General features: G+C 48.5%; 3 protein-coding genes across 4 annotated transcripts; all 3 read right to left on the bottom strand.

The window, feature by feature from the left end:
• Window positions 1-1,136: 1,136 nt before the first annotated feature.
• Window positions 1,137-8,443, bottom strand: AOC3 (amine oxidase copper containing 3). Of its 2 annotated transcripts, none has more exons than XM_080923521.1 (4): window positions 6,648-8,443; window positions 4,228-4,513; window positions 3,733-3,862; window positions 1,137-2,903 (listed from the first exon to the last, which is right to left on the bottom strand). In XM_080923521.1, the coding sequence occupies exons 1-4, from the start codon at window positions 8,245-8,247 to the stop codon at window positions 2,628-2,630; spliced, it is 2,292 nt and encodes a 763-aa protein (XP_080779647.1). In that variant the 5' UTR covers window positions 8,248-8,443; the 3' UTR covers window positions 1,137-2,627. The 2 variants fall into 2 exon arrangements, with proteins under 2 accessions (XP_080779647.1, XP_080779648.1); XM_080923522.1 differs by having other exon boundaries at window positions 7,359-8,443.
• Window positions 8,444-9,073: 630 nt separating this feature from the next.
• AOC2 (amine oxidase copper containing 2) lies at window positions 9,074-14,147 on the bottom strand. Its single transcript, XM_080923523.1, has 4 exons — window positions 12,320-14,147; window positions 10,157-10,442; window positions 9,834-9,963; window positions 9,074-9,559 (listed from the first exon to the last, which is right to left on the bottom strand). The coding sequence occupies exons 1-4, from the start codon at window positions 13,908-13,910 to the stop codon at window positions 9,293-9,295; spliced, it is 2,274 nt and encodes a 757-aa protein (XP_080779649.1). The 5' UTR covers window positions 13,911-14,147; the 3' UTR covers window positions 9,074-9,292.
• Window positions 14,148-15,402: 1,255 nt separating this feature from the next.
• PSME3 (proteasome activator subunit 3) lies at window positions 15,403-22,583 on the bottom strand. Its single transcript, XM_080924479.1, has 11 exons — window positions 22,343-22,583; window positions 21,616-21,648; window positions 21,441-21,503; window positions 21,086-21,190; window positions 19,559-19,607; window positions 19,022-19,134; window positions 18,768-18,836; window positions 18,584-18,651; window positions 18,433-18,487; window positions 18,239-18,325; window positions 15,403-17,301 (listed from the first exon to the last, which is right to left on the bottom strand). The coding sequence occupies exons 1-11, from the start codon at window positions 22,382-22,384 to the stop codon at window positions 17,221-17,223; spliced, it is 765 nt and encodes a 254-aa protein (XP_080780605.1). The 5' UTR covers window positions 22,385-22,583; the 3' UTR covers window positions 15,403-17,220.
• Between the last annotated feature and the right edge of the window lie 543 nt (window positions 22,584-23,126).

Here is a 23,126-nt window from a genome sequence, read left to right as displayed (position 1 = left end):
GAGATCATGGAGGGATGCTGCTTACTGGCTCGCTTCCCATGGCTTGCTTGCTCAGCCTGCTTTCTTATGGACCCAGCCTAGTAATGGAGTGAGCTGGCTCTCCCCCATAAATCACTAATTAAGAAAATGCTAGACTGGAGAGATTGCTCAGTGGTTAAGAGCACTGACTGCTCCTCCAGAAGTCCTGAGTTCAAATATGAGCAACCACATGGCGGCTCACACCATCTGTAATGGGGTCCGATGCCCTCTTCTGGTGTGTCTGAAGACAGCTACAGTATACTTATATACAATAAATAAATCTTAAAAAAAAAAAGAAGAAGAAAAAGAAAAAAGAAAAAGCCATACAGGTTTGCCTACAGCCCAGTCTTACGGAGGCATTTTCTTATTTGAGGCTCCAATGACTCTAGCTTATGTAGCCATAAAACTAGCCAGCCCAGATGGGAACAAAAAGATGAACATTCAAAGGAGGATTAAATTCTTTAGGTTGGAAGAATGGGGAGTTATGGAGTCAGAACTCACAACTGACTGCACATCCCCTTTGGCTCCCACACCACAGTATCTGCTTGTCTTTCATTCTTCTCTACCCACCCCAGACCATGTTTTACATAAAGCCAGACACTGTGAGCCCTGAACCTCACTGAAGATTTCCTCCACGTTCTTTGGAGTTTGTTTTCTCTCCACTGACTGGCTTCCTCCCAATCCATGGATCCACATCAACCCATAGGAGAGCATAAGATTGGGGCGGGACAGAAAGAAGGCAGCGAAATACTCCAGGTGTCTGAGCTCTTGAACGTGTCACCTCTCTGGTCAGAAACTGAGGGGCACCCCATGCTGTTTCTGCCACTTCACCTCTTGGTCTAGCCTGAGCATTTAGCATGTCACCTCTTGGTCTAGCCTGGGCATCTGACCAAGCGGAAGCCCCTGTTTCTATTCCTTCTCATTATCCCCTCCTCTGAGAAAGAGAAAGGAGATGGCGGGAGCTACTGACCAAAGCTTAGCATTGCTCCTGAATTTATACAAGAAAGGAAAGGCCAGGGCAGTACTGTAAGCCACCTACCTCTCTAGGTCTCAAGAACGTGGGCCAGCCATTTCCTTGCCACACACAGCATGTTTAAAAGAAAAGAAAAGGCAGTTCGTGTTTTGCCCACTTATTTATTTTGACAGGGCAGTATGGTCGCTTGGTTCCAAATTCAGGATATCCATAAGGTCATGCAGAACCCAATTCCCTCTCTCACCCATCTTCCTCCCCAGACGTAAGTAGTCTTACTCAAAGAATGCAGAAATAAACCAATATGCACTGGTAGCCTCGTATTTTTAGTTTTTCTTTTGTCTTTAAAGAACTCTCTTTTTGTTTTGTTTTATTTTGCAAGACAGGGTTTCTCTGTGTAGCCCTGGCTGTCCTGGAACATGCTCTGTAGACCAGGCTGGCCTCAATCAAGCTCAGAGATCTGCCTGCCTTTGCTTCTCAGTGCTGGGATTAAAGTCATGTGCCGCCGTACCAGCTTAATTCTTTTATTTTTATCTATGCGTATGTGTCTGTGTGAAGGTATGTGCATGAGTGTAGGTGCCCTGAAGAGGGCACTGGAGCCGGAGTTATACATAGTTGTAAGCACCTAAAACTGCTAGGGACAGAATTTGGGTCCCCTGCAAGAGCAATATGCACTTACTTACCTACTAAGCCATCTTTCCAGCACCTTTCTTTCAGTAATAACAGTCATAACATTAGTTGACAGTGGGGCTGGCCAGACTGCTAGGGAATTTTGTACCTGTTGTTTTTAGTCACATGTACCACCCAGTCCAGATCTCAGCAAAGAAACCCTGAAGCAGGTCCCACCCAGCCAGGCCCATTTGTATGTTTGCTTCTGATTGGACAGATCTCACATTAGGTGGGGTGAGGACTGGGGGTGGGGGCAGGGGTTTCCCAAGGTTTTCTGTTTCTCATCTTTAATGCCCACACATGGTTCTTATCTCACTGTCCCAAACTGGCTACGGCAGGCTACTGCACAGGGCCAGCGCTACAGTCAAGCAAAGCCGTGGGATAATCACAGAACCCAAGCCACCTGCTGTCTCTAGGACCATCTTGTACAGAGGGCAAAACAGGGCTGAAGGAGAGACAAGTCCTGCTCCTGTCACGTGACAAATGTTAGGAGACAGACGAGCCTGGTCCTCTGCACTGAGACCTTCCATTGCATTTGAGACTTCCACAGACTCAGGTCCAGGCTCAGCTGGGGATGTGCAAGTCTTAGGGAGACCCTACTTTGGGGTCTCTAGAGAGTTATCCTCATTGCAGAGACCTCAAAGCTATTATAAAATTGTAATGAAAGCCAAATTGGGGGTGGGGGAAGAACCATTTTTAAAACAAAACAAAACAAAACCCTATAGCCATTACTCCAGGCAACTAGCAAGGCTATTCTCCCAAGGCAGTACAGGTATGACCAACAAAGCTCAATGTCCCTGTGTGTCAGGCATCCATGGGCTCAGGATGCTCCAAGCAGGGAGGGAGAGACAAGGAGGGCAGAAGAGAGAGGACAGAGATGCAGGGACAGAAGGAACTGGATTACCCTGTGCACTGCCCAGCTGTTGCTCTACTCCCCAGCTCTTGGCTAAATTGTCCATCTTGGGGACACTTATTTGTAAGCAAAGCCCCCATGGGAGAAGGCTGGGAGGTCAGGGACACAGGTGGCAGTCTGGGACAGGCAAGCCAGTGGGTTGACCTCACAGGCCCTAGCATCCTGGTCCTCCTGGAAATAGATGGAGTCTGGAGAGTGGAAGGAAGGATCCTCATCGAAGAAGTTATATGGCCGCAGGAAGAAGCCCACTCCGTTCCCTACAGTCACCGTGTTGGGAATGTCTTCGGCATGTGGGATGTGCAAAAAGCCAGCTGTCACCCAGGCTACCAAGTCCTAGCAGGAGAGAAGAAAGGAGAATGGTGAGGTTGGCCAGACACACCCTCTCTACACGGTGGCTTCCTAGGGAAGAAACTGTTTATGAGCCCATAGATCTCGAATCTTTTTAAACAGTGTCTCTCGGATGTTCTAGAAGTATAAACATTAAAAGCTCGTTGCATATTGGGAACAACTGCTGCCTCCCAGAGGCTGGCTTGTACCTCCCGTGGGTAGACACCTTTTGCCTACCCGCCCGAGAGGTGACACTACAGGCCACGTCAGCCTTTCTTCCCTTGTTCTCTAAGAGTCCTCAAAGTGTAACAGAGAACTGTAGAACGAGGCCACGCCTTAGAAGGTAGAAGCAGGTTGACATGTAGAATGTACCCATCAAGGCAGGATGGGAGCTGTGGTCTGTGGTTTTCTCTGATAATGTCCTGTCCTGCATGAGTCCTCAGGCCTGGAAAGGGTTGTCTACAAAGCTGGAGAGTCTCCTAGAGCACTGGTTCTCAACCTGAGGGTCTCGACCTCCATAGGGTGGCATGTAAGATACTTTCCCTATCGGATACTTGCATTATAATTCATAATGGTAGCAAAATAACAGTTATGGAGTAGCAACAAAATAATTTTAGGGTGGGGGTCACCGCAACATGAGGAACTGTGTTAAGGGGCCGCAGTGTTGGGAAGGTTGAGAACACTGCTCTAAAGGAAATGGTGACATCTGCTAAAGTGCAAAAGGCAAGGAGTCAGCTCCACCTCTGTGGAGTTCTGATAGCTTTTAGGGACCCACCCGTGAGAAACTGAAGCTCACCTACATGCCCCGTCTCTGCGCATCCCACCAGCAGCTCACCTCTCCAGCAATGGTCTCATTGTTGATGAAGTCAGTGAAGTCCACAGTGGGGGTCCACGGGTCATTCTGGTTGAAGATGCTAGTGCTGCTAGGCTCCTTCTCCTTCCTCTGAGTCACAGCCAAGTGATACCTAGAAGAGCATCGGTTATGTCTCCATTGTCTCTAAGCCCACGGCACCTGTTTATGATGGAAGCAGGCTCAGTGCTCTGAGCCCAGCTTTCATAGCTCCTCACAGAGCAACAGCAGGCTGTCACCACCCTGGAGAACCAAGTCACACCCCTGACATGTACAACCTACACCCATACCCCTGAACAGGAAAGCGTTCTTTACTGGCTTTAGTTCTCCTAGGGGAAATGACACCCCTGCTGCAATCCCACTTGTCCACAGAGACAGGCAATGTTGGAAACAGTCTGAACTCTTTCCAAGTGTCCCTCCTCCGCTCCTGCTCCGACCTTGTGCTCACCTCCCCAAGCCCTCTGATCACCCAGCACTCACCTCCCCCAACTGAAGGCTTTCTCTATGGGGCTTTCCTGGGGCAATGGCTTCCCAGCAAAGCTGAGGATCTGGATTCGGTAGCCTCGCTTATGACCCCACTTGTTGCTATGGTTACTGGCCAGGTACAGGTAGCGTGGGGTGGCACCCTCCAGTGGGAAGGCAGCCTCCTCTTCTGTCTGCAGTAGCTTCCGAGTCACCTGCAGCCTCTGCATCTGGATTTCCGGTTGCCAAGGTACATTCATGGGGACAAAAGCCATATCCTCTGCCCAGACCCAGTTCTTCAGCCCTGTGTTAAGTGTGTAAGTGTTAGTCATTTGACCACTCTGGCAACGTCTGGCATCTACCTGACTTCAGAGTGGAGACCAAAGAGCAGCCTAAGACTGACCATGTTCTTTGCTTCCCTCCCTGTCCGAAGGTCTCTCCAATCCTTTAGAGAAAATTGTTATTCTATAAATTGTAATATTCAGAGGCTAGAGATAAGGCTCAGCAGTTAAGAGTCATACGGTTGCAGGACACTGGTGGCAAATGCCTTTAACCCCAGCACTCGGGAGGTAGAGGTAGGCAGAGCTCTGTGAGTTTAAGGCCAGCCTGGTCTACAAAGTGAGTCTAGGACAGCCAGGGCTGTTAAACAAACTAAAACCAACCAAACAAACAAACAAACAAACGGAAAGAGTGCGTACTGTTCTGCAGGACTAGGGATTATCTCCCAGAACCCACGCTGGGCCACTCACAAGCTCCAGCTTGTGAACTTCAACTCCAGGAGGGTCCAACGTCTCTGGTTTCCAGAGGCCTGTACAACTCAGATGCACATACCCATGGACACACAAGAAAAATTAAAAAAAAAAAACAAATCTTTTTTTTTTTTTTTGTTTTTGTTTGTTTGTTTTTGAGACAGGGTTTGTCTGTTTAGTCCTGGGTGTCCTGCAATTCACACTGTAGACCAGGCTAGGCTAGCTGCAAACCCAGAGATCCACCTGCCTCTGCCTCATTGGCTGGAATCAATGGCGTGTCATCACTGCCTGGCCAAAAATTTTTTAAAAATATTTTTTTTCTTTTAAAGAAAAAGGCTCTAACATGTAATTCAATCATTGTTTTTGTTATTTATTCTCTCTCTCTCTCTCTCTCCTTGTTCCTGAGGACAGAGCTGACTAAGTTCCACCTTTCCCCTCAGGCTCTCACAGGCTCACAGGGGACAGAAAACCTACATCCTGGGCCTGCAGGGTGAGGTAGCCTGGGTAAGCCAGGGTCAGGGTTCCAGGAATATAGGCACAGGCAGGGACAGGACCTCCCCAACTCCCAGGACACCATTTCTGTCTACCCTTACAGGATATCATCAAGACAAGTCCTGGAAGGCCATTCTAGGTAGGAGTGAACCCCGAGTTAAAACAGAGATGCCATGGGTTATGTATGTGTCCATGACCTGAACACAGCAGTGCACTGGAGAAACTCTCAGGATGGGCTAGAGCTGACAGAAGGGAAGTCCTTCTGTAGGTGACACCCTGCAGGTGTTGGGAAATCGGCAGCTGTGGGAATGTGGAAGCAGCGTGTAGTGTGCGTGGACAGCTCTGTGTACACAGGAGACCCTGAGAACATTCAGAGGGACCTGCTGCTGGACAGTGGTGGCGCACATGCCTAATCCCTTTAACTTTGGAGGCAGAGGCGGGCAGATCTCTGCGAGTTTGAGGCCAGTCTGGGCCACAGGGTGAATTCCAGGATAGTCAGGGCTACACAGAGAAACCCTGTCTTGAAAACCCTCAAAAAAAATGTGGTCTAACAGGGACAGAGGGCAACATTGACCTAGTAAGAGTTTTAAGGGATTTCATTGTCAGAATAGAAAACAAACAAACAAATCTCAACTGGGTGATGGATCAATGTAGGGAAGGAAAAGAGAAAGCTGATCTTCACGAGATCACAGAGCCTTGGCTGTCTCTGTGACCGTAAACTCCAGGAGCCATCTGGAACTCCCAGCTCACCAAACTATCCAGTGTATCCGTGCACTGAAGTGAACTGTGCCCAGAAAGAGATGAGGAACCAGGGAAGAGGAGGACATCTCTCCCAAGGAAATGTAGAGCAATGCTTGTTCCAAGACTGGCTTACAGGCACGGGGACTCTGCAAACACAAACACATCTTCCAATGCTGCGCCCCAGGTCGGACAGAGCTGAGTTGGAAAGCAAACAGCTGCTTGCTTGAACAGAGGCCCACATTAACTCTAGGGACCCCGGGAAGCCAGACCTAGCCTTTTCCCCGAGGTTAGTCATTTCCCAAGATGTTGTAAGGAGGTCACATATATAGAATCTGGCAGCTTTGCAGGAAGCTAAGATCCAAATGAAACTCATCAGCCCCTTCTCTCCCAGCCAGGCCAAAGGAAAGCATAAACCCCTTAATCTTTATTTTGTGAATAACCCACACGATGTCTTACCAGCCACATCCAGGTCCACTTTGAAGTGAGCGTTGTGGGTGTGTACTGTGCCCAGTGTGTGCTCCGCAACTCGGTTCCCAAACTTCTCACCAGCACCAAAAAAGAAAGCTGAGCTGATATAGCCCGTGGCATGGAATTTGACTTCTATGGCCCCATTGGGATGGAAGACCATGTCCCACACATAGTCATAATTGAGCAAGGTAGCCACGGATCTGACCACAAGCACCGTCTCCACAACGCCCCCATAATAGTGGGAGTAGAAATCTGAGTGGTGTCGCCGGAGCGGGAGGCCCTGATTCTGTTCAAACACACAAAATGCATCACGTAGTGTCCTGGGGGCCTGAGATTCCTGAAGGAAGTGCCAGTCCACATAGGTGGCAAGGTAAGGACAGTCTACCCCGCGGGTCAGGGGGGTAGAGTACTTGCCAATGCCAAAGTTACTGTCCATGTAGCAGGTCAACATTGACGCTGGGGAATTGCCGCCATAGAGGGCTATGGCCTCCTGGACACTAATTTCATAGGCCACCCTCTCCCCTTGAAAGCGGATATCAAAGATCCTTGGGCCACTGAAAGCTCCAAGGCCGAAAGAAAAAGCCCACAAGGAGGAAGTCACTCGACTCCCCTGGACACTGAACCGGGGTCCCTGGGGATGGAACTGAAGAGGGGGAGCTGGGCCTGGTGATATTGGGGACTTCAGAGACCAGGACCCACCTGTGCCATTGTTTGGGACCAATACCACATTCACTAGGCCAGCCTCAAACCGATCCTCCAACTCAGTCAGACTCTTATAGTAACGGCCTTGGTAGAAAACTTTCTGGATGGTCCACATGGCAGGATCCAGGGCCTTGTGATCTATCAGAAGCTCCAAGCCAATGGGGTGAGGGTAAAACCCAGCCCCTGAAAGATTGTAATATAAACCAAACCAGGTGGTCCGGTCCCCTGATTGCAAACCACGGGGGGCTGTAGTCATTTTTAGCAGGTTGTGTCCCTGGTGTTTGTAAAAGCAACAGTGATGAAGGAGTCCAGAAACTTGGGGCAGCTCTCTGTGGAAAATCATCTCTTCAATATCCCGATACTCTCTGCCCAACACAGGACGCCGGTAATAGGGCAGGGGGCCTCCATAACGCTCCACAGTCACATCCCGCATGTAGGAGGGGTGAGGCAGGGGCCCCACCACCAGCTCACTCACATTGGGCTTGGGTTGTCCACCAAAGAAGATGATGGCCAGTGCCTCCCGCACAGGTGGGGGCCCCCCTCTGTCCAGGTGGGCCAGGGCTGCAGCCTTGGCAGGCAGCTGCAACTCTACTGAGAAGACACAGTTATCCGAGGGTCTAGCCTGGGCTGCATCCACCAGCCCTGGCCCCAGGTTCTTGGTCAGAAAGCTCATCACAGCTGTCAGCTCCTCAGGGCTCAGGTCTGCAAACAGCTGGCTCTGGCCAGGGTGTGTCTGGGGCTGGACACTAGGAAGAACGGAGGGGCAATGAAGAGGTTGGCTCAGTCCGCCCCTATCTCCACTCCTGCCAGCTAGCAAGACACAAACCAAAGCAAAGATGGTGATGACAGCCAGAGCAAGGAGCACTAGGGTGGTCTTCTGGGTCATTGTTCCTTGAGGATGGACAGGCTTCTACCAGAAACGAACTCCTTTTGGCTGGGGCATCCCAGGCGCTCGGCGCTAGCAGAGCTCCTCTGTAGTCTGATGCTTTTGCCAAGATGGGAAGGAGCAGGGAGGTTGGAACCGGGGCTGGGAGGCGGTTCTGAGCTGGCTGCAGTGATATCCACAGACCTTACATGGCTTTGTCCTCCAGCTTCCAAATCACATTCTGGTCTCTGGGTCAGGGTTGGGATTAGGGATAACAGGGGTTGAGGGAAGGGGGAGGGATCCAGTCTGTGTATGAAAATCCACTTTTTTCCCAACTCCCACCTTTTGAAGGCCAGATATTTTCTTTACATTCACTGTACAGTCTTGCCAAGGAAACTCCCACTTCCAGCCTTTTCCAAGAAATATTCCTTGGCCAGATCTATCTACCCTCCCCAGCCCCACTCTGTGACTCTTACTGTTACTAATTTCCTTGGCCAGAGTCCTCAATATTCTCCTGGGACAAAGCTCTACATACTTTTAAAAAGCCAAGTAGAATAAACTCAAGTAAAAATTTTGCAAACCATTTTATTATCAATTATACAAAACAACCATTCCTTTTAGATTCACACACATAAGAAGCCTCGTATGATGTTGTGAACACCAGTGAGTTTTGAAATGATATAATTTGTGATATTTGAGTATTCTAAAACATCTTTTATAAATTATCATTTCAATAACTAGCAGAAGCCAGGGGTAGTGGTGTATATCTTTAATGCCAATAGTCTGGAGGCAGATCTCTGAGCGGTGAAGTCAGCCTGTCCTTAAAGCAAGTTCTAGGACAGCCAGAGCCACACAGAAAGAACCTGCCTCAAATAGAAACAAACACAAGCACAAAACACAGGCAGAAAGCAAGGATCAACCCACAGGTGGATACCCAGGTCTTTATTGCAGAAAGAATGTTTTCTAAAGAACAGATGGGGACCTGTGGGCAGGTGATAAAAACACAGGAACAGAGGAGTGTGCGCATCTCTTCCTCCTATCCTGGGGTCTCACCACAGCCTCAGGCCTATAAGCCTTCATAGGAAAAAGAGGGCAAGTTGGGGACACAGTCTGCCAGCTGTTGGGTACAGGCCACAGGGTTGATGCTGCAGAGTCCCGCATCCTGGTCCCTCTCAAAGTACACGCTGCCTGGGGAGAAGATAGAGGGATCTTCATTGAAGAAATTGTAGGGTCGTAGCAAGAAGCCCACTCTGTTTCCTACGGTCACTGTGTTGGGAATGTCCTCAGCATGGGGGATGTGTAGGAAACTTGCTGTCACCCAAGCCACCAGATCCTGTAGGAGGAAAAAAGAGTTGGGGGCCTCTGAAGGCAAAGAATCACCTCTTAGCTGTAATTTCCCAACCTCCAGCCTCAGCCTGGCTTCTGCATCTGCCAACCACATTCCTACATCAAATACCTAATAACCTGTGTAGGTTATTAGGCTGGGCAGGGTGCCACTGTTATGACTAATTTACCCCTAGTCGGGATAACATGTATTGGACAGAGATTGGACAGCCAAGACACCAGAAAAAGAGAAGGCTTTCTTCATTATTGCTAAGCCCACCAACCTCTCCTAAGAGGGTTTCATTGTTGATGAAGTCAGCAAAGACCAGAGTAGGGGTCCGCATGTCATTCTGGTAATAGATGCTGCTGCTATGGGATTCTGCCTCCTTCCTCTGGGTCACCACAAGCTGGTATCTGGACAGGAATTGTAGAAAAGGCAGTGGTGGGGGGAAAAAAAATTGAAGAGCTTTAAGGCCTAGAATCCCTTGGATCAGGTTGATACCATTTCCCGTCCTGTTAGCTACTTGAATTTGAATGCAGGTCTAGGATGTGTGAGTCCTGAGGGGGACAAGTCTTCCCTTCCCCCCATTCCCAGGGCCCTTCTCACCTCCCCCAGCTGAGAGCCCTCTCCATATCGCTCTCTAAAGGTATGTGCACACCAGGATGGCTGTGGATCTGGATTCGGTACCCACGCTGGTGACCCCAGGCATTGGTCTGGTTGGTAGCCAGGTAAAGGTATCGAGGAAGAGGACTCTCCCAGGGAAATGCAGCCAGGTCCTCCCTGCTCAGGACCTGCCTGGTCAGCTGTGGGCGCTGTAGCTGAAGTGCTGGGTTCCAGGGGGCTGCCACAGGCTTAAAGACTGCATCTTCAGCTACCACCCAGTTATTCAAACCTGTCAGGTTAAGGAAAGGGAGAGTTCTACACCAGATGAGGTTGCTTAGACAGAATCCCTGGGTGCCTAGAGCACTGGCCTGGGCAAAGACATCAGAGAACACCCTGTGCTGGGAGGCATGAGCCTGGGCAAGTGCTAACCTGGCTTTTTCCAACCTATTGTATTTCAATAGGATAATCATTAGTCATGTATGCCTGTGTATATTAAAAAAATGTGCTTCCCCAATCACAGTAGCTATATTTAAAGAGCTCAGTATTGCTAGGCATAATTGTACATACCTTCAGTCCAGCACCTGGAAGGCAGGGGCAGGAGGTGACTACAAAGTCAAGGCCAGACTAATTATACAAAGAGAGCTCTAAGGTAATCAGGGCTACACAGGAAGACTCTGTCTTAAAATACAGACAGGTAAATAAAGGGGAATCCAAAGACTCTACTATATAGTGAAACCCAGCCTCAAATAAATAAATGAACAAACAATAATCAAACAAACAAACAGCTTGGCAGCCACATATAGCTACAAAATACAAAATGCTCCAGCCATGAACAAACAAACAAAATAAGCAAGCAAACTGCTTGGCAGCCACATATGGCTAAATATAAAATGTTTGTCCTCACAGAAGGCTCTATTAGCATCAGCCTACCCTAGTTGGCCTTAGAACAGTTTGCTTCTGATTCCCACTTTCTAAATCTCTACAGCAAATACAGTTAATGCTTTTTAATGGCTATACTCAGTACACGAAAAAGCACACACTTCTGACTTGAATTAACCTGAAAAACTCAATCCCCTCACCCCCTCCACAATCCCTGAATACTCTTCCCAGCTCTAAGACTCCAGCACTCTTAGCACAGGAGACACCAGTGCCAGTCTCTTTCAAAAATATGATTCATTGCTTTTCATTACCCAGGAGCTTCTAAAATCCCATTGCACCCAAATCCTGCATCACCCAACACAGTACTGATCACTTTCTTGAGGGTCAGAACATCTGGTTCCCTTAAATGTGACCATGATAAACCTATAAACCTAGTAACTAGTAGCTGGCTCTTTAATGGCCAGAGCTGTTGGAGAATCCTTCTAATTGGAGATTCACAGTGCACAGGTCAGACTAGACTATTACTTCTCCTACCCCCCAGCCCTAACCAAACACTAGCACGACTATAGTGTGTAGCATGCACATGCCAGGACTTCACACTCAAGACAGAATTTCACACGTGGACAGCCATTGTCCCATCTCCCCTGCCTTCCTTAGTCTGCCCAAATGTAAAAGAGAGATCTGCTGGATTTTGCTTCTTTCTGGGTCCAGGTCTGTGCTTTTATAAGCTTGTTTTCTGTCCTCCATACCTGCAGCCACCTGTCTCAGGCTTGCTACAACAGTGGACAGTTCACAGTGGTGAGTGAAAGGGTTGGGTGGCCTTCCCCACACTGCTTCAGCCCTGATACCCTCCCTCCACCCTACAACACACATCCCTGCCCTACTGAAAGCTCTTCTACCAGACTTCTGGTTACCTCTACTCAGTTCCCTGCCCTCTCCACCCACCCTAAGCTCAAGTAACAAATGCCTCTCTTTAGCTGCATTCAGTTCCCACAGGGTCAATTCATTTCCCCAGAAAGTCCCTCAAGGTAAGGCAGCCATTAAACCCGTTTTACAAATGTAAATCTGGGGGGAGGGAGTCAGAGGGTAGGGATTGGCAAGAGAACCTCTTTCACCTTAGGCCAGACACCCAGTTGTGACTGCAGCTGCACTCAGACAATCCTTCCTCTCTTCCCATACCCAGAGGGATTAGAATGTCTCTGAACCTTGCAGAGATCACTCCTTGATTTGGGGTCTTCCTGCCCTGTGCCCCATTCCCGACCTTCGAGCCTCACCCCGAGAACTCACCTGCCACATCAAGGTCCAGTTTGAAGTGGAAAGCATGTGTGTGCACCGCTCCCAGCACTCTTTCTCCCACACGGTTCCCAAAGAGGAGACTTTCAGTTTCTCCACTCAGGAACGCTGTGTTGATATAGCCTGTGGCATGGACACGCGCTTCGAGTGCCCCATTTGGGTGTAGCACAAAGTCCCAAATGTAATCATAGTTGCCCACTGATGACACCGACCTGACCACGAGGCCTGAGCTGGCCAAACCACCATAGAAATGACCCCCAATGGCATTGTGATGCCTTCGAAGAGGTAGTCCCTGGGCCTCCTCAAATACACACACAGCCCCTGGGAGCAGCTGGACTGACCCCGTGCCCACCAGTACATGGATGTCTACCATTGTGGCTTGATAGGGGCAATCCACCCCCTGAACCAAGGCTCGGCTGTTTTTACCAAGCCCATAGCTGCTGTCCAAGTACCGGATCGTCATTGTTTTGGGGGAATCAGCACCATAAACAGTCAGGCACTCCTGGACACTGACTTCATAAGCCACACGCTCACCCTTGAACCGAATATCAAAAATTCTTAAGCCACTGAACACCCCATGACCAAAGGTAAACATCCACAGTGGAGATGTCACTGAGTTTCCCTGTATGTTGTACTGGGGACCCTGGAGTGAGAACTGAAGAGGGGGAAGAGGAGGGTCTGGAGTGACTCTAGGCTTCAGGGAGGAAGCCCCATCTGGTGTGGGCAGAGGGACCTCAATCACTTCTAGGCGGCCAGCTTTAAACTCCCATTCCAACTGGGCCAAGTCTGCATAGTAATGCCCAATATAGAAGACCTGTTGGACTATCCAGTGGCCAGGGTCCAAGGCCCCGTGGTCCAACAACAGTTCCAGCCCCACAGGGTGAAGGAACACTCCAAGACCTGAGATGTTGTGGTAGAGGGCTATCCAGGTAACACGGTCACCTGAATGGACGCCACTAGCAGTAGAATGCAGAGGCACCAAGGTGGACCCATTGTAGTTCAAGACAGAAGCCAGAAAGGTGGGTGCCTTTGGTAGCTCCACCTCTTTTAAATGCCTCCATATCTGAACAAACTCAGCTTTCAGCATGGGGCGACGGTAATAGGGCAGGGGGCCTCCATGACGCTCCACAGTCACATCCCGCATGTAGGAGGGGTGAGGCAGGGGCCCCACCACCAGCTCACTCACATTGGGCTTGGGTTGTCCACCAAAGAAGATGATGGCCAGTGCCTCCCGCACAGGTGGGGGCCCCCCTCTGTCCAGGTGGGCCAGGGCTGCAGCCTTGGCAGGCAGCTGCAACTCTACTGAGAAGACACAGTTATCCGAGGGTCTAGCCTGGGCTGCATCCACTAGCCCTGGCCCCAGGTTCTTGGTCAGAAAGCTCATCACAGCTGTCAGCTCCTCAGGGCTCAGGTCTGCAAACAGCTGGCTCTGGCCAGGGTTTGGCCAGGGATGATTTCTGGTAGTCATAGAAGGGCATCGAGGAGACTGGCTGGAACTGCCTTGCCTGATCAGCAAGACACAGGCCAGAGCAAAGACAGTAACAAGAGACAGCACCAGAAACACCAGAAGCACCTTGAGATTCATGGCTGATGCCAACCGGCACCAGTCCTAATAGCTCTTTTCTGTTTCTGACATCGAAGTAGGCTTATATTCAGGATGATGGAGAGGAATGGACTAAACTCCACCCTCTGGGCTGGACAGGAAATTTCTGATCTTTATGTAATTCTGTTCCAATGTTCTGCCCTGTGGTCTGGCTCAACACATTACTCCCACCTGCACAGCTTCTTCCTGTCCCTAAACTTTGACTGCTAAAAAACTAAGTTTTGTTATTTAAGACCAGATGAGAAGGCTTGAGGTAGGTAATGATACTAAACTACCCTGTAACCTCCAACAGTTCTGAGAAGGCAGTTTTGATGCACACTCCCTTCCCTGTCTTAACACACAGTACTAACAAAACACCTCTTAGAATAATTACACTCCAACTAATGGTCAGTCTACCTGGGACCTATCAGAGTTAAGTGCCTGATCTGGGAGACCCAGCCCTTATTCTATTCCAGTGAAAAGACTGAGTTTCTGAGCTTTGTGTTTGGGTCCATAAAACGATCCAGTCCAAGTTGTGTGTGGCCTTAAAAGAACTACCTATCCCGAGTTTCTGAGTTCAAAGCCAACTAAGCTACATAGTGAATTATAGGTTAACCTTGATGATATTCTGCCTTAGTAAATAAAAAGTAAAAAAAAAAAAAAAAAGGAGGGGATGGAGAGGCTGGAGAGATGGCTCAGCAGTTAAGAGCACTGACTGCTCTTCCAGAGGTCCTGAGTTCAATTCCCACCAACCACATGGTGGCTCACAACCATCTGTAATGGGATCAGATGCCCTCTTCTGGTGTGTCTGAAGACAGCTACAGTGTACTCACATATAATAAATAAACTAATCTTTAAGAAAAACAAACAAACAAATAAATAAATAAATAAAAAGTATGGGCAGGCAGTAGTGCTACATGCAGATCTCTGTTGAGTTTGAGGCCTGCCTGGTCTACAAAGCGAGTCCCAGGACAGCCAGGCCTACATAGAGAAAACTGTCTTGAAAAACAAATGAAGGAATAAATAAAAGCATAAGAGTACCCTATAGATTGCTTTTGGTTAAAATGAAGTCATGCACACAACAAGCGCTTAGGAATCCCGGAGGCTGGCAAGCAGAGCTGTTAGTGGCTCTAAGCTCTGGGACAGAATAGGAGATGTCCCTCCCTTGCTGTGACCTTAAACCTCTGCAGACAATGAGAGTCTCACTGTCAGGAGGGAAGTGAGGATATATTATTTCAGAGGGATGTAAGCCTCCTATGAGCACTTTGGGTCATTATAAACCAACACTAGGAGTTCCCTTTAAAAAGTTGAAGCATGTAGAGGCAAACTAGTATGGAGGAAAAGGACAGGGTCAACATGAGTTGCCTTTCCCACATGTAACCACAGCAGCCTCTGCTGGCAGCTCAGGGTATCACCAGGAAGGACCTGGAATTTGGTAGAAAAACAGGCAGCTTTCACACAATTAAGCTTCAACACATAGCAGGAACCACCATCTCCCTCTAGCTGGTCAGCTTAGATCTAGCCAGCATGAAGAGAAGAGAACCAGTTCAACCAGCAAGTTCACACACAAGAGGCCAGCCAGAGTGTCTGTGAAGATGGGTATCTGAATGTTCATGTGTGACCACCATGCCCCTTATGTCCCTTTAGACACCAGAGTACGGCACCAGGGTCTGCAGCTTTAGAAAGAGGTCAAAGTACCTGTATTTTTAATAATTTCTTGACATGGTAAAAGAATTTTACATTACAATCCAAGGAAGGAGGGGCAGAGGAACAATCAAACAAAAAGGAAAACTGAGAAACACATGGTGGGAGGGAAGGGGTTCAGCTGGAAGGGATCTGAGGGTGGGAGGTGTACTGCCCAACGAAAATGCGGTTGGTTTGTTACTGAGCACTACTTATGGGAAGAGAGCATCCCGACTCCTTTTCTCTAGAATGCTGGGAGTGAAAGTGATGCTCCCAGGTGGAAACGTGACTGGGAGTTGGAAGACGGAGAGGAGTAAAAGTCAAACAGACAGAGAGTCACTGGCAGGCTAACTGCAGAGGCCAACTCTCACTTAAAAAGCTGGGGGCTGGTGGGGTTAATACAAATGCTGTAACAAGTGGTATGTCTGGAAGATTCAAGAGGAGGCAACTCTTCTATGGGTTTGACCTTCGCAGCATATTTATACACACACACACCAACACACACACACATGTGCACGCATGTATGTGCACACACACATATACACATGAATTACTGCTTTCCCTGGAAGCACAATACTATAAATACGAGAAATATTTCCCAAAGGGAAAGCATAGCGAGGAGCAGCAGCCTCTGGACCTCATAGCTGACTGCTCCCTAGCCAGCACACACGCTAGCCTAGGAGAAGGGCAAATGGGGGCCAGAGGACCAGCTTTTGCATAACACCACAAAGAACCTGAGACACAGAGGGAAGGCCTTCGTGAGCCCTCTGCTGCTCGGCTCCCGGTTCTCCTTTAACTTAACGCTGGCACCAAGGGCTACATTATCAGAAGAGGGTAGGCCTGGGACTTTTGCCTGGGTGGGTGACTAAGACAACTATCACCTGCTGAGGTGTTGCATGTGACAGGGGCTGAGGGAGTGGTGGTGCAAGGAGGAAGGTATGTTCTATAATGGAGCAGGAAGCATGTATACATGTCCCTATGAGTATGTACATGTGTACACATGTGTATGTGAAAATCCCAATTATAAAAACATCCAAAGAAGCTGTAGGGATGCAGCCGAAGGCCTAAGGTATCCCTTGTCATGGTCAGGCTCAAGGTGGGATGGATGCAGGTGGAAAGCCCTAAGGCATCACCAGGGTAGCACGGAGGACCTAAAGTCCCTCAGAAACAAGAGACACTAGGCTTGTGACAAGAAGAGATGTCCCTTCCACCTCCACTCCCCCTGTTACTAAAAGACACCTAACACTTTCCCTATAGTTCCTCCAGCTTTTAACCAACTAATCATGAAAAGGAAGAAAACACAAAACCTAAAACAGGGAAAGAAGGGAAGAAAAAACAAAAGCCCACAATTATTCTTGTGCCAGTGTGTTGCACAAACCTGGAGTTATCCAGAAATTAGGACAGGCTGGGTGGGGGATGTTGGGGAAGGAGATAGAAGAGTTCCTGAGGCCTGAAAAAAGAGGTAAACACGTCACAGAACTAGATGAGAGTTTCATTAGACTCTAACTAAAAACAGAGAGGTGTGATTACTATTTCCAGCCAGTTTCCCCATCACGATAGTCATATAACAAACCAAGGCAATGTCGGTCTTGAGCCAGACTCACAAAGTCCCCTGGCCCTGGCCCTGGCCTCAGTACAGTGTCTCTGCATTGCTGCTCCGGGGCCGTTTGATCTTCTCAATGTTTTTCAGGATCATGTCATGGAGAGTGACCTAGGATAGGAAGGATCAAGAGATCACTCATCTGTTCAACCTCTATGTCACCAAGAGAACGAGATGCTCCAAGCAATCGCTCACCTTACCCCACTCCCATCACTTGACTCAGCTGGCTCTAAGCATTGATCACACTGAGAAGTACAAATCCTCTAATATGCTGCCTCATTGCTAAAAGTCTGCTTTTTTTTTTTTTAAACTCAGTAATCAAACTCTCCCATTTTTGAAAAAAGCTGAAGTCTGAGCTTTAACATGATCAAGATCAGTTTCCAAACTGAGGTGCTGGCTCACCAGCAGGAACAAGAGTTCTTACTGCAGGAGAGCACAACGGAGCTAACACCCAAGTCAGGCAACTCTCAACTGTCACTAACTCCAGCTCCAGGGAATCTGATACCCACTTTTGGTGGCCACAGATGCCTGCACTCTCAAACGTGCACATACAGACATAATTAAAGACAAAAAATAATCAAGCTGGCTATAGTGTCTTTATCCCAGCACTTGAGAGGCAGAGTCTGTCATCAACATAGTGAGCTGCAGGCCAGCCAGGGATACATAGTTGAGACCTTGTCTAAGAACAAACAAGATGAATCAAACAAACCAATCACCCAATTGCAGGAGAACTTTGGTTACAAAGCCATCTCTCTGACCCCAAGGCCCATGCTTAAGCATCCATGTGTGGTATATCACCCCCCCGACCCAGCTAGAACAGACACACCCAACTAGACTTCCCCACTGATTTCATGTTCTCTACTCCCAGCTGACAGTACCCTAGGCTGGCCTCAAATTCTGGACCCTACTGCTCAACCTCCTGAGAAGATGGCATTACAGGCAGACACCACCACAGTACTGGACTCCTTTTACTCCGATCCCCAGTTTTGTAGAAACTGCCACAGGCCTTTGAGAAGCACAACTCTGGGCAGGGACTGACTCTACTCACATACTGGTTCCTCAGCTCTGAGATGATGAGGCGAAGGCTGATGTACTCTTTCTCATCGATCTCTGTGACGGTGCGGCGATAGTCCTCCTGTGTGGGGGTAGGGAGGCTCGTCTTCAAGGCCCAACACCCAGACCACCAGTCCTGGTGTCTTCTCTATCAAGTCACCCCACCTCAGACCACAGAGCCCTACTTACCACATGGGGATATTTAGCTATTTTAGAAACCAATTTGGCTCTTGTAATATAATATCTGGAAGGGGAAAAAAGAAAAGCAGCTGAAGGGAACCCTGAACATGCCTCCCACATCACCAATCCATGTTCCTGGGTCTGGCCCAAGCTGCCCTACCTAGAAATCTGGTCCAGATAAGATGCAGCTTCACTCTCGACAGTTCTTAGCTCCGCAACTGTTTCCTCCTGGGTATAAACAGGTGAGTCAAGTTACTTCCCCATCACCCTATAGCAGCACCACAGACCAAAGGAAAGAAACAAAGCAGGGAAGGAGCTCCCAGTTTGCAATGTGGGCACACTACCTGAATTGACACCCCGAAGTTATTCCCATCTTCTATTCTGGGAATCAAGAGCTGAACCCACATTTTGACCTAGAGTATGAGAAGACAAAATATATGTAGAAGGACCTTGATCCTTCCCACTGAAGCTTTGAAGTACATGATTCTTGCTGGCGGGGACTGATGCTAAGCAAAGGAATCAAGGGCCTTAGCCTGCCAACCCCTTCCAAATTCCATAGTTCTAGAGGCACTCTTTGGGTCATGAACCCCTGCCTCACCGTGTTACATTTCTCGATCAGAAGCCGAATCTCAGGTTTTACTTTCTCAATAATGTCCACAAGTTGCTGGTTGCTTTTCAACATCCCATTGGGCATCACAAACACCTTGGTTCCTGGAAGATATGTCAAAGTCACATGTTCAGTGTAGTGGAAAAGTGGGAGCATCCTTCATCTTTTTCCTCTTCCCTACACGTGGACGTAATAACCTCTTTTCTATCACAATTCTCAGTGACTACACCACCCCCTGATGTATCAGGTAGCAACTACTTCTACAGGAGGAACTGAGGCACAGAATATGTGTCTGTGACAAGTGTGAGGCATGGTTTCTGCCTAAGCATTCTCCCTGGTATCCACACCATAAGGCCCTCCTGACATTCCAGCAGACCAAATAATGACTGAGCCAAGAGGATTTGCTAAGTTTTGATCTGGGAAATTAAATCAGACTTCACTTCCTGAGCTGGTGAAATCCAGACCCATCCTACTTCTCAGGGCTGCTAGTCAGCTGGTGAAGTGAGCTGATTAAATGGCAGCTCTTACCTTGGAAGGCCTCTTCACATTCATCCAACCTGCGCTTCTTGTAAGTGGGCTAAAGGTATGAAGAATCAAGAATTAGTTTGCATTCAACACACATGCCCATTACTAGATACTATACAAGCAAGTTTAATTTTTGCATTCAACACACATGCCCTTTACAAGACACTGTGAAAGCAAGTTTAATTCCTTCCTGGACCCCATAGACTATTATATGAACTTCTGTGCACGCACACACATACATATAAAGCTTTTAAAAGAAGTTCTCGTCAAAAAGAAACTTACATTCTAGTTGGGAAGGCCAAAATTACAACTAATAGAACACATTTAAAAAGCAGCTCAAGTGGTAGGTTGGCTCAGCAGGTAGAGTCACTTGCTGCCAAGCCTGACAACCCAAGTTTGATCCCTGGATCCAATACAGCAGAAGGAAAGAGCTCCCTACCCACACAATAAATAAAAAAGTACTTTTTTAAGTAGTGGAGAAGCAGGGAAAATTCCATTTAAAAGACAAGAAGAAAGCAATTAAGGCAGGTAGGAGCTGACTGAGGGAATATGCACAAATCTTTTGGTGCTAAGATAAATCTGTCATTCAGCAAACTTGGAATAGTACTTTCTATATGCTAGAAGTAATGTTGGTAGCTAAGGACACAGACTACTGCGGTGTCTCCTGAATTAACTTCATGTTTATCCTTTTGAAGAAAGGATCCCAGTATGTGTCCCAGTTGGGTTTCAATTTACCATGTATCCCAGGTTGGTCTTGAACACACAACTCTCCTTCTCTAGGCAAGCTGAATGCTGAGCCACCACACCCAGCTTAATTATAATTAAGAAAATTCTGAAAGCTAGGAATACAAATCAGTTGTACAGCATTTATAAAGTATGCTTGACTTCTAGGACAGAAAAAAACAAAAGAACCACCACCACCACCACCAACATACCAAGCCTCAGGAATATAGTACCACTGGTGTTATGACACAATACAGACATGTGACTAGTAAAGTGTCATCAGTGCTGGCTGGCATGGTGGCTTGCACCTTCCATCCTAGTATTTAGGTGGCAGGGGCAGGCAGATCTTGAGGAGCTGGAGGCCAACTTGGTCTAGTCTGCCTAAGGAGTTCCAAGCTGGCCAAGGCTACACAGTCAGACACTGTCTCAAAAACAAAGCAAGGTGCAAGTGCAGAAAGCGCAGACCAAGACTGTAGCTATGCAGTGACAACAGCTGCTCTTCCCATCTGTAAGAACAGCATGCTGAACAGAAAAGTCCTGATCTTAAGCATGTGGAAAGCCAAGTAGCTGAAGGAGGCCTGTGGCTAGTTTAGAACTAATGAAAACCTGGGCTACCAATGAGAGCAGCACTGACATACTCACCATGCCAAAAAAGTAAAACTAAAGATCCAAATAGTAGTATTCTAGAGCCACCACACCTAAAACAGAACCCCAGATCCCACAGGCAAACCCCACATCCTCCGTACATCCCCAAGCTTACCAAAAAATAAAATACTAAGAACACAAACATAAATGCAAGACACTCACACCATCCAGTCCATCGTGGCTATTGGTGAGGAGAATGGGGTCAGGGACTGGGAGATTCATGTCTGAGTGGATCTGAGTTAGGTCATGGATATTTAGGATTGGTTCCTGAAAGAGAGGCATTCACCCCAAAACAGTATTAGTGTTAAGTTTAAAAAAAAAAATTAAAAGAAAGAAAGGAGAAAAGAAGAGCGAGAGACAGAGGGGCAAAGGAGTATTTCTTGTGAAAGAAAAAAAGAGGAAAAAAAAAAGAATGCTTTACAGTACACAAGAGAACAGAATCAACACACCATCTGCCCTGTCTGTCACAAAGACAAGGACCAAAGAAATAATTTTAAGAAATAAAAGTGCCTCTCACCTTCAAAAAACTATCAAGTTCTAATAACTTCTTTGGGAAAAAATTTGCCACCAAGTCTTCTGCCTAGACAGAGAAAAATACACCTGAATAAGTTGGGACAGTCACTCCCTAAGGATATCTTTTTGGGAAACCCCGGCTATTAACCAACGCCCCTTTTCTTCTCTATAACACTCACCTCACTTGTGATCCGCTCCCTGAAAGAATCAACCTAGAATTAACAAAGAGAGCAATTCAATGCCTAATGATTCAAGGGTATGAATGGGGAACCCCAAATCCAGCTGTCTCCCTCACCTTGAAATTATAATTAGAAGGTGAGAGGCCCCCAGATTGCAAATACTTCATTTTTTTGAGGATCCATTTCTCCATCTCGGGAGAAGATGTTGGGGTTGCAGGCCAGCACCTGTCAATTCTACCCCTTCTCTCCCTTTCTACCCACCCCTCACCTCCCTTTGTCCCTCCCTCCGGTGGTCTGAACCCCTCTCAATTTCATAAGCAGACAAAAGCCAGACTGGAAGAAGTGAGCTCACAAACGTGCCAACTCCCACCCAGACCTTGCCTATCATACGCAGTAGGCCAGCCTCCAAGGGCAGGGTCAGTGGTAGCGTCCGGGGGCGGGGACGTTCCTGGGCTGGGGACTTCCACCTGTCACTAGCCTAAAGCACTGAGTCTAACACGTGTCCGCAAAGGAGTCCCTGATGCACTCCATCACCAGAAGCAGGGCAGAAAGCTACCCTATACGGTCCTCTCCAATGCTGTCCCCAGGCGTGGGGGGCTGGGTTAAGCCAGGCGGAAGCTCAGAGCTGGTGTCCCCAGGGAGACAAAGACGACATGAAAAGTGGGGAGCAGATCCGACTGCTGGGGGTTCGAAGAGAGGGATGAGGATGCTGGAGCTGTGCCGCTACCTTGAGCTTCACTTCCTGATCCACCTTCAGCAACGAGGCCATGGCCGGGCCGGGCCGTGTCCGCTCCGCTAGGTGCCGGAGGTGCTGTGGGCTCCGGGGAGGGCACCGGAGGGGCCTGAGGAATCTCCGCTGCCCTCGGGACCCGGGCGCCCTCGCTGGCTTGCTCACCGCTTGCTCGTTCCCTCCCTCCGTGCCGGCCGGCCACCCGCCCGCCTGCTGCCTGCTAGCTCTCGCTGGCCCTCCCGGCTTTCGCCGCTTACGCCGGAAGTCACGTCACAGCCAATCGCCGGGACTCCGGGGAGGATGAGCACGTGCCCTGCGCAGCCGCTCTGATGTTCAACTCTACAGGTTCTTGGAGGGGCTATTGGAGCTCCGGACCTTGTGCCCTATGGTGGCAAACCTAGAACAGGGATGCTGAAACCCAAACCCCCTGGAGACTCAAGAGTGATTTGTCTTATTGTAGTGAAACTCGACTTCACCGTGGGACCTCACGTGCCGCTGCTTCTGGAACAGTAGGCGTCGCATTCTAGTGACGTCGGCTGGAGAAGCCCGCGGCCCGTGTCCATAGTTTAAGGTTCCGGGCTGTGACTACTGATTCCCGCCACCCATCTCTTACTCCTTCCGACGAGTATCAAACACAAGACAAGTTCCATTGCACCGGGCTTTCCTGGTACAGTTATCATAAACGTGCAGACCTCAGATATCAAATACCTAAGGGGCAAATTCACTCCCAAAAGCGGATAGTAGCTTATCTAAGACACAACACATTGTTTCCAATGACTTC

Source organism: Micromys minutus (assembly GCF_963924665.1).
Source record: "Micromys minutus genome assembly, chromosome: 10".
Taxonomy (NCBI): domain Eukaryota; kingdom Metazoa; phylum Chordata; class Mammalia; order Rodentia; family Muridae; genus Micromys; species Micromys minutus.
The sequence above is the reverse complement of the archived record's forward strand: the minus strand, read 5'-3'. Positions and strand labels throughout refer to the sequence as shown.

Coding starts and splice junctions, on each gene's coding strand:
- AOC3 (XM_080923521.1), bottom strand. CDS start 8,247: ATGACCCAGAAGACCACCCTAGTGCTCCTTGCTCTGGCTGTCATCACC. Junction 4,514..6,647: donor AGTGGACCTGGATGTGGCTG/GTAAGACATCGT, acceptor CACTTAACACAG/GGCTGAAGAACTGGGTCTGG. Junction 2,904..3,732: donor ATGAGACCATTGCTGGAGAG/GTGAGCTGCTGG, acceptor CTCTCCTGCTAG/GACTTGGTAGCCTGGGTGAC.
- AOC2 (XM_080923523.1), bottom strand. CDS start 13,910: ATGAATCTCAAGGTGCTTCTGGTGTTTCTGGTGCTGTCTCTTGTTACT. Junction 9,964..10,156: donor AGGGCTCTCAGCTGGGGGAG/GTGAGAAGGGCC, acceptor ATTCCTGTCCAG/ATACCAGCTTGTGGTGACCC. Junction 9,560..9,833: donor ATGAAACCCTCTTAGGAGAG/GTTGGTGGGCTT, acceptor TTCCTCCTACAG/GATCTGGTGGCTTGGGTGAC.
- PSME3 (XM_080924479.1), bottom strand. CDS start 22,384: ATGGCCTCGTTGCTGAAGGTGGATCAGGAAGTGAAGCTCAAG. Junction 18,837..19,021: donor TGATCGAGAAATGTAACACG/GTGAGGCAGGGG, acceptor CTCATACTCTAG/GTCAAAATGTGGGTTCAGCT. Junction 17,302..18,238: donor CAGAGCTGAGGAACCAGTAT/GTGAGTAGAGTC, acceptor TTCCTATCCTAG/GTCACTCTCCATGACATGAT.